The sequence below is a fragment of the Saccostrea cucullata genome, unplaced genomic scaffold, assembly GCF_032062105.1.
Source record: "Saccostrea cucullata isolate Sc308-1 unplaced genomic scaffold, CSIRO_AGI_Scuc_v1 ctg12274, whole genome shotgun sequence".
Classification (NCBI taxonomy): Eukaryota; Metazoa; Mollusca; class Bivalvia; order Ostreida; family Ostreidae; genus Saccostrea; species Saccostrea cuccullata.
In genome coordinates, this window is record NW_026921089.1 from 7,754 (window position 1) to 18,265 (window position 10,512).

General features: G+C 32.7%; 1 protein-coding gene across 1 annotated transcript; it reads left to right on the forward strand.

The window, feature by feature from the left end:
- Positions 1-729: 729 nt before the first annotated feature.
- LOC134259147 (uncharacterized) lies at positions 730-1,947 on the forward strand. The gene has a single exon (XM_062741748.1). The coding sequence runs from the start codon at positions 730-732 to the stop codon at positions 1,945-1,947; it is 1,218 nt and encodes a 405-aa protein (XP_062597732.1).
- Positions 1,948-10,512: the final 8,565 nt, after the last annotated feature.

A 10,512-nucleotide genomic window follows, 5' to 3' on the forward strand; every position in this document is an offset into this window, starting at 1 on the left:
TACACACACACCCTCACACTCCCCCGACATAAAATACGAGAGTGTTTTCATTTTGTCAAAGGAGGTGAAAAGGAATTTAACGCGCCATGGGCCATGGCCATACCCCAGAAGAATAGTTACAAAATATTCTGACAAATGATCAAATAATAGCAGAAAGAAATCATTTTCTAATTAGGACACACTCATTATAGAAGCCTTCCGTTTTAATATTTGACAAAAGTTGATTTTCTCCAATTTCATTTCATCCAGGTGATTGTGATCTTCTAATTTATGGGTTCGGGATCAAGCGCCCAGTGTAAGATACGGCAAAGTTTTCAGTGCTACGGGGACACAGAATTCTACTGTAATACATGTAAACATGGACTGTGTATACAGTGTAAAGATAAACACGTTATTGACCTTGATACCGTATACCACGATGTTGTGATTTACCGAGAGAAATATGACATTCTAAAACGAGAGACCTGTTTTGCACATACAGACAGAATATATGAAAAGTACTGTTGTACCTGTAAAATTTCTTTCTGTGCTAAGTGTGAAAAACACAAACAACACAAAATACTGAACATTAGAATAGCTTATAAAACAAACCGCGACCAACATAGAGAAATCCTTCGAAAGATCAGAAGTGAAAATCTCTCTAATAACCTATTCCTCCTGGAAGTCATTAAAACTGATTTAAAAGCTGATCAAACAAATATCTTCAACATTAATTATGTTCAACAAAAGATGTCAACAAAAGCCCAGACATTAAAAGACCTGATTAATACTGTGATGTGTGATGTTAAAGTCAAAAGGCTCCTAGTTACACGTAAGCATAGATTACAACAACGTAGGAGAACACTTGCCAACATAACAAACTATGAATACAGATATGAACAAGCAGCAAGCAGAGCGGTGAAATTCCTCCTCTTCCTTAAAAACACCTTTGTCCCAGAGATAAAAGAATCTCTATATATTACACACAACGCCTCGCCTTACCTCACTATGAAAATCAACAAGGAGGATGTGGTTGAGTTTCTGACTGAAACCAATATCATAGAGAGAGGACAGAGACAAGTAATAGATGGCTATCTGAAACTTATGTCTATACCTGGGTTACATAGATCACTTAAACTGAGAACTTCTGGTCATATAACACATATTTCTTGTCTTAATTCAGACCGGATCTGGGTCAGTGTAAGGCACACTTATCTTACTGTGTTAATCTTGATAAACACAAAAGGGGACATTCTGCATCAGCTGACAAGTAGAGGACTAAAAGCTAATTATAAATGGTATAGTATATACGGAGCGCACACAGTGAACAACAACGGTGAACTAATATATATAAACCGTAATAATGAAATTTACAAAGTTTCTATAGATAATAGAACAAAGTCTTCACTGATAAAAGGAATTGATCTCTGGGAGCCACGTTGTATCTATTCCTCCCAACTTAATGGAGATCTACTGGTGATGTTATATTATAAAATGACAGGCAAGGTTAACCGTTACGATAACACAGGACAACACATACAGACAATACAACATGGCAACGATGGTCAGCAACTGTACAGGAAACCTATATACATCACAGAGAACCGCAATGGAGATGTTGTTGTGTCTGACTTAGGTCGTGTAGTGGTGACAGATGCTGGAGGGAGATATCTCTTCTCCTACACAGGACCTCCATTTCAATCACGACTATATCCACATGGAATCTGTACTGACGCACTTTCAAACATCTTGGTGTGTGATTTGTACTCCAACACAGTACATATGATTGACAAAGATGGTCACTTTCTGTCACACATACTGACACAAGCGCAAGGAATAAACACACCACATAGCCTTAGTTATGACAACAAAACTCATCTCCTCTGGGTTAGTTCATGGATAGACAAAACTGTGTGTGTATATAGCTACATAAACAGAAAGAGCTATAAGACAGATAAATGCTATTGATTGTTCATTAATAAGATATATGTACATGTAGACATCCTTAATATCAAATTAGGGTATCGTTTATCTCGCCGGATATATTTCTTTGAAAATCTTTATTCAAGCCTATTGTGTTGATTTGTAATAACTTCCATAATTGTTGATTTTTAAAATGGAATTAATTTAATATACTGAAATACATAATACATGCTGCAGATCAATTTTTTTCAATAGGAATATACATTTCTATTCTATGCATTTCATTTAATTACAGGTGTTGAAAAAGCTGACAAGTTCTTTTGAATACAATCGAGGGAAAAGTGTGAGAATAAAATACTTTTGAGTACCCGTCTTTGTCGCAATACATCCATGTAAACTAAAAATGCAAACATCAAAAACAAATTACTGCATGTAATTCTGATCTTTCTCCTTCATTAAATTTCATTCCCTAATCAGTTTTATATCAATGGTAAAAAAAGGTAAGGTTAACAAGGGAAATTAAAAGATTGAATAAGGATCATTTTTGTCTTTTGTCCCTCCTTGCAAGTGTCGCATTGATAACTTGGCATATAAGTAGACTTCACTAAGATACAAAATTTAGTGCATCAGTTTTTGATTTCGATGAACGGTGTTGCCATGTTTATTAAAAATATAGAATTTTTTGTGAAATACCTTTAAAATGCTACAGTAACTCCTCCTACTTGGGGACTTTTTGGACTTGATGCGTTGGTGCCCCCTACGAATATTTTTTTGTAAAATTGCTGTAGTTTGATATATATATATATAAAATTAATGTACTTAAAACAATTACGAAATATGAATTCTTTTGTACTCATAAAGTGTGAACTGTCATGTATGTATATTTTGTTTACTCTATTATACCTAACTGTATTTAACCACATAATTATCATCTTTGATATGTACAATTCTTTTTTTCTATCCGATCCTGGGAGCTCCTGGCACCCCAGGTGAGGATATATTTGCGAGGGCCTCTGAGGAGGCATTACCTCCACATTTATTGTTACTATGTTATTGAATAAAATATTAAAAATTTAAAAAAAAAAAAAAAAAAAAAAAAAAACTCCTCCTACAGTTTTAGTGTGATTTCAATATAACTCGGCACACAAGTAGACGTCACTAAGATACATAATTTTGTGCATTCGTTTCTGATTTCGATGACCGTTGTTGTCATGGTTACTAAAATAGAAATTTCTGTGAAATTCCTTTACAACGCTACTCCTCCAACAGTTTTCATTAGATTTTAATAGAACTTTTTATATTTTCATTAAACCCTTTAATATGACTCCATATTAGGTCACTTACTGACTGTGTTACGAATTTATCCCGCTGAAGACCTTCTTAAGTATTAAAAATTATAAAAAAAATCTATGTGCATATTATGAAAATATCAAGTTTTAATCCAATAACAATCAACACAAAATATTGTAGCAAGAATTTAAGTGATTAAACTACCTTCGCAAACCATTTCATAGCCGCCATTTTTATTTACAATACGACGCCCCCGTATGACAATGTAACGGTTTCTTAGTTATAATATAACAATAAGTCCGTTTCAGTTTCGAACATCTCCATTTATTCACACACAGATGATAGGGAATAATAGGAATATAGGAAATAAGGAAAATGCCCTGAAAATTATAATAACAAATAATAAATACATAGCATAAAATATTCTAACATATCCCTATCAATACAGTTACTACAATTTGCGGTACAGATACGCTGCATAAAGGGAGGTAACTCTTCGCACGAATTACACATTATAAAATAGAATAATGCTCCCTTTCAATATCATACTCTTTGAAAAATCATAAAACCTTTATACAACAATATTGATCTATATGTTTCAATAACGTCTACACAGACTTTACTCTTTTAGGATAATCATAAAATATATAAAACAATAATAGCATACCAATCTATGGGATTGAGCCTCTCCCAATCAAAAGAGTGTCTGACTCAGTATGGCTCACATGGTCCAGATCATATCATATAACTACAAATTACCACAGTTTACATAAGTAAACCTATCATAAAAATATCTACATTATTTATTTAAATAAAAACTACTATCTGCATCAATAAAACAGTTACTCAGAAACTGTATCTCTCAATCAGATTCTGACCGTGAAAGTGCTATGGAATTAACTTTGGCAAAATTACAGACTTTACAGCTAAATCAAATATTAGAAATTAGATTAGAATTAGTATATAAATATTAGCTTACCTTGATAGAGAGAAATATCGTCTTAGTCAAATGTCAAAAGTATTAATAAGCAAATCTATAAATATGGCCCTCTCTATTATGACTTTAGATTAGATGATACAAATGATAACTCAGACCATGTAGACAGTATTATTAATTGTGAAATTGTCGAAGAAGAAATAATAGCGGCTATTCAGAAACTTAAGAATGGTAAAGCCGCAGGGTATGATAACATTCTAAATGAACATATTTCTACAACATTGTCAACGTTTTTACCATTGTATAAGAAGTTTTTTAATATAATTTTTGATAGTGGTTTCGTTCCAGATGAATGGTTAATTGGTATTGTTAGACCGATATATAAGAATAAGGGCGACCCAATCCAGCCTGAAAATTATCGTCCTATATCTCTGCTAAGCTGCCTAAGCAAACTTTTTACCCGCATATTGGCGAATAGACTAGAAATGTATGCAAACGAGGTTAATCTTCTAAATAATAATCAAGCAGGTTTTAGGAAAAATTACTCAACATTAGACCATATTTTAACTTTGCAATTTCTATCTGATATCCTTATGAAAAGAAAAAAGAAACTTTTTTGTGCATTTATTGATTTTAAACAGGCATTTGATACTGTATGGAGAAACGGTTTGTGGAATAAGCTATTCAGAAATGGTATTAACGGAAAATGTTTCAATTATATAAGGAATATGTACATGGGAATTAAGTCTTTAGTGAAACAAAATGGAATGTCCTTGGGATTTTTTGAATGTAATGTCGGGGTAAGACAAGGCGAAAATCTGTCACCTTTTTTATTTTCTTTGTACATAAACGATTTTGAAGAATTTTTGGTAGAAAAGGACATAGTCGGATTACAAACTATTAGTAAAGAAATTGAAGATGAATTATTACTACATTTAAAACTTTTGATTTTATTTTATGCTGATGACACTGTTATTTTGGCAGAATCTGCTGATGATTTACAAAAGGCATTGAATGAATTCTATACTTATTGTACTCAATGGAAACTTAATGTGAATGTTGATAAGACAAAAGTCTTGGTTTTCTCCAAAGGGGCAATGTTAAAGAGGAAATTTTATTACAATACCCAAAATATTGAAAATGTAAAAGAATTTAAATATCTAGGAATTGTATTATCAAGAACAGGTTCATACTGTAAAGCGAAGAAACATCTTTGTGAGCAAGCACAGAAAGCAATGTACGGGGTGATAAGAAAAATTAGACAATTTAATTTACCGATCGAATGTCAGCTTGTCTTGTTTGATAAAGTAGTCACACCCATCTTACTCTACGGATGTGAGATATGGGGCTATGAAAATATGGAAATAATTGAACGTGTCCATTTAAAATTCTTAAAAACTATATTTGATTTGAAAAGTTCTACACCAAATTACATGATTTACGGAGAAACTGGAAGATTCCCTTTGTACATCAATGTTTTTACGAGAATGATTACTTACTGGTCAAAGATGTTTACATGTGCAGAAGATAAAATTGTCAATATTGTGTACAAGTATATGTATAACCAATTAAGTAACGATGGTATTAAATGTCAATGGATTGAATGTATTCAAAAAATTTTAAATAATTGTGGACTTTCATTTATATGGAATGAGCAAGGTGTTGTCAATGCTAAATGGCTAAGTGCTATCGTAAATCAGAATTTAAAAGACCAGTTCATTCAAAAATGGTCAAATGACATAAATAGTTCTTCCAAAGGCCAGATTTACAGAATTTTTAAAACCAATTTCGGATTTGAAAGCTACATTAAAAATTTACGCCCAAAACAAAGAAAGCTATTGATGAAAATGCGTACCTCAAATCATCATCTACCTGTCGAAACAGGGAGGTGGTGTGGCACCCAATTAAATGAAAGAGTATGTTTACTTTGTAACAATGGAAAGATAGGCGATGAATACCACTACATTTTAGAGTGTACAGCTTTTTCAGAGATAAGAAAAAAAAATTTACACAAAAGTTACTGCACCAGACCAAATGTTGTCAAGTTTTATGAACTCATGGCCAATTCAAATATATAATCTTTACAAAAACTATGTACATTTATTTCAAAAATATTTGAGACTGTCTGTCCTTCTTAGCTGTCCTCCTGGTATTTTCTTTTTGTATATACTTTATTATTACATGTACGAGTACTATATGTACATCCTCTCTACATGCAGTTGTAAAACATTTATTTACGTATATATTTATATTAATTATTTATATGTGTGTATATTTATACTAAATGTACCTCTGACGACTTTATAGACATTGTATATACTTTATGTTCCTCATGTACCATACTGTATGGTTTGAGCGAATACGAGTAAACTGATTCTGATTCTGATTCTGATTCTACTGAAAGACTGGACAAAGAATGACCATAACAAAACAACTTTTGGAGGGAAAAAACAAGTAAACCAATAAAACACAACCTTACAAATTCCAAACCAATGAAAACCATGTATACTTCAGACCAAAGACCAATTCAAAGACAAGAACTTTCATACCCCAAGGCAATAATAATTAAGTACAGGTACCACCTGTTCTACCTGGGTGACCTTTATATATTCTTTATCAATACATTTATGTACAAATTAAAAACATGAAATATAATAGATTTATTAAATAAATTGAATAAATCTAATACTGTAACAACAACATAGCAAAGATTAAACTTTTCTTAAATTTAATTTATTGGTACCAAAAGTAGGGTATTCTCACTGGAAAACAATTGAAATTTGAAAGTAGGCCAATGTTAGAGTTTTTTCAATAAATACAAGTCTCTTAGGTGAAGGTCAAAAGGTGAAGGCAATTAGTATCCAATTGTGGACGCCCTAGCCTAAACCGTTCAAAAGTTATGGCCAAGGTTATAGTTTTAAAATAGGTCAATCTCCAAGGTCAAAGTTCTTGTTATCAAATGAAAGGTCTTGTCACCAGGACTAAATATGTAAAGTATGAAAGCACTAGCCAAAACGCATTAAAAGTTATGGTGAAGGTTTGTTTTTTTAAAGTAGGTCAAACTCAAAGGTCAAGGTCAAAGGGTCAAAGTTCTTAATATCCAATGAAGGACCTTCTCTCAAGGATTACATTTAGGAAGTATGAAAGCCCTATCGCTTACCGTTCAAAAGTTATGGCCAAGGTAAAAGTTTTTTCACAAGTACGGAAATCTACAAGGTCAAGGTCAAAGGGTCAAGGTTTTTATATCCAATAAAAGATCTTTCAACAAAGAATACATATATGAAGTGTAAATGTCCTGGTATCTACTGTTCAAAAGATATGGCCAAAGTAAAAGTTTAAAATTTTCATGTAAAAGTTGGTCAAAACTCAAAGTCAAAATGTCAAATTTGGTTGTACCTAAAGAAAGGATTTGTCACAAGGAATACGCCTGTGAAATATGAAAGTCAGAGCTCCAATAAATCAAAAGTTATGGGCATGGTTAAAGTTTTTGTGGACAAATAGACAAACGGACAGAGAGACAGCTAGACAGACACGACAAAAACTATAAACCTCCAAAACTTCGTTTACGGGTACATAATGACAACACTTAGTACGGAATCGCGTACTCGATTTTTCATATTACTCCTTGACGGCAAGGTAATACGGAAAATTTCAGGGCGCCATGTAGTTAGCTTTCATCCAATCAGTAATCTTCGAATTGGTCTGAAGCGGGATAATGATCTGTATCAGCCCTGCAAATCCATATCAGCCCAGCATGCATGGTTGATACGGCTATTGTGATTTTTTTATATAATACATGCATAAGACAAAGAAAACTAAAAGCATTTTTAAGTTACTCAGTTGTAGGTTCCATGGGTCGGGTGCTGTATATGTATACATGTATACAAGGTGTTTCAGAAAACATGCAACCATTTTGATTGATTATATATGTATTTTACTGGTATTCTAACTAAAACAATGCACCAACATCCCAAATCAAAAGTCACAATCACAAGATTTATTCTCATGAAAATTAAGTTGATCTAGCAAATAAATAATAATTTACAAAAGAATAAATAAACTTGTAAAATTTTAATTAGGTACAAAATATGTTCTAAAAGATGGATAATAATTAAACGCACATTTTGTTGGAATGTATTTTCTCCACTAAAGGAAGCAGTAGTTATGTGAGTTAATTATTTTTTTCTCAAAGGGGGGGGGGGGGGGTAGTCCCATTATCATATATTAGGAATGAAATAAGTAAATTCACTACTTAGACCTGTGTGGAAAGAAAAATCCAAGATTTTGGACTTGTTATTTATTGATTGTGTGCATCAGAACAGAGCATATACATGTAATTGTTCATGCATCTGGAGACCATGACCTTGTTGAAATGCGTTGTTTATTATTATTAGAAAAATCGTTTCTTTTTTAGTGTTGCATGTCCGTATACTGATATATTATACGATATGCTGTTTAAAAGAATAAGATAAAACATTCATTTGTAGACGGAATTTCTGCAACATTAGAGGGAGGTTGAAAGGATAAACTCAAATTCGAAGTGAGAACACCCATTCATATAATGGAACAATCAGGGGAGAGGGCTAAAATGGGCTGTGCCTGCTGCCAAATCCTATACACGATAACATCAGTGAATAAAATATTGTTTAAAAAATGGATTAATCCAAGGAAAAGGTGCGAAGAAAGCAGTGACGTTTCGCAAGAAAAGATTGAATCACCCCTTTCTTAGAATATAAATGGATTTATCCAGTAGTATAGAAATGCTTTTAAAAAAAAGACACACGGACATCATGAAACGGTGAATCCCATGGAATAATCGTTCCGTGCAAAAAGATTAAAGGAAGCAAAAACTGCAGTATTTTGCATCAGTAATATCATGAGTGAAATATTCTCGAGAGGGACGTTAAACAACATACAATCAATTAATCAATCCTTTAAAATGCAGGTTAAGAATTCCACGGTAAATCAACAAAATCTAGCTCTCTAGGTATGATCTATTAGTTTCGGATTTTGCAAATATCAATCCTTATACAGCCTGACGCTATGACGTCGGGCAATTAGAACTGTTTAATAAAGGTTAAATTAGACACCATGCATTGTGTAAAATTTTGACAATATCGAACGTGAATATATACATGTATGTGACTTCATCTTTGCATATAATTTTCGTCAATTTAAAGCAGTTCCATGGTGTAGTGGTATGTTTCTTGCTTCATAATAAAAGAGAGGGAAAAAAAGTCTCTCGGTTCACATGTGAGAGGTCCCGGGTTCGATTCCAGGACGATCAAACTTCATTTTTTCCGAAAAACTTTTTTTTAATTAAATGATAGTATTCAGCATGTGAAATGAAAAATTCATGACGTCTAGCTTGTACAAACTCATAAAAGCATCATTTCAGTGTTATAAATATTCCATATAAAAAAATCTTCTATACACATAATTAAAAATAAGCATTCAAATCTTTATATCCATATTGACATATTTTATTTGCTTCAGAATACATGTATACATTTAATAGTTCTACAAATTCAGTCAGGGAGATGCGACACCCCCCCCCCCCGAAATGCGCATTGTTTACTTTTTCCCTAAGCGGGGGACACAAATTCTCTGAATTATAGCTTGTTTTTTTTTATCCTAACAGTGGAAAGAAAGATAACTCGGAACTCTGGATATTCATTAATCTTTTTAAAAATGGAAATTGAGGCGACGGATGTACATGTCTGTAATATTAATCAAGAGTGTCGACACCTTTCATTCATGATCGTACAATTTTGTTATTATTAACTGATACGAAATACCTTAATAGTTATTAAAATTGAAAATATCGAGAAAAAATTTTTTATTAACTCTATCGTACAAAATTTTCTTGGAAAAAAATTATTCATTGAAATGGATATGATAGTTTGAACAGCCCTCCTTAATGTCTATAATCATTTTTATTTCATTTCCTTTTTTTCTTCCTCGATTAAAAATTGTAAATTTGGTTGGAGTTTTAAATTATTCTAATTTTAAACAGTATATCAGTCAAGCCATTGTTTTATATTTGATGATGATTTGAACATATTTTGTTGCACTAAATATACATATCGGGATGGGGCATATTGCTGTATTTCATTTCAGATTATTTGTTTGTTTTGTTTTATTTTCTCTTTGGTTTTTGTTTTGTTTTGTTTTTTGAAGATTTCAACTTTTCCATTTCCGACATTATTATGCTTTTATTTATATGTAGTATAAGGAGCCTGGCCGGGGGGTTCAACTGAGTGCACTTTTGGGGCTGGGGTGAGATAGGGGGTTCAACGGAGTGCACTTTTGGGGGTGAGATAGGGGGTTCAAGGGAGTGCAGCCCCTGTGGGGGATAGGCAGGTCAACGGAGTGCAGCCCCT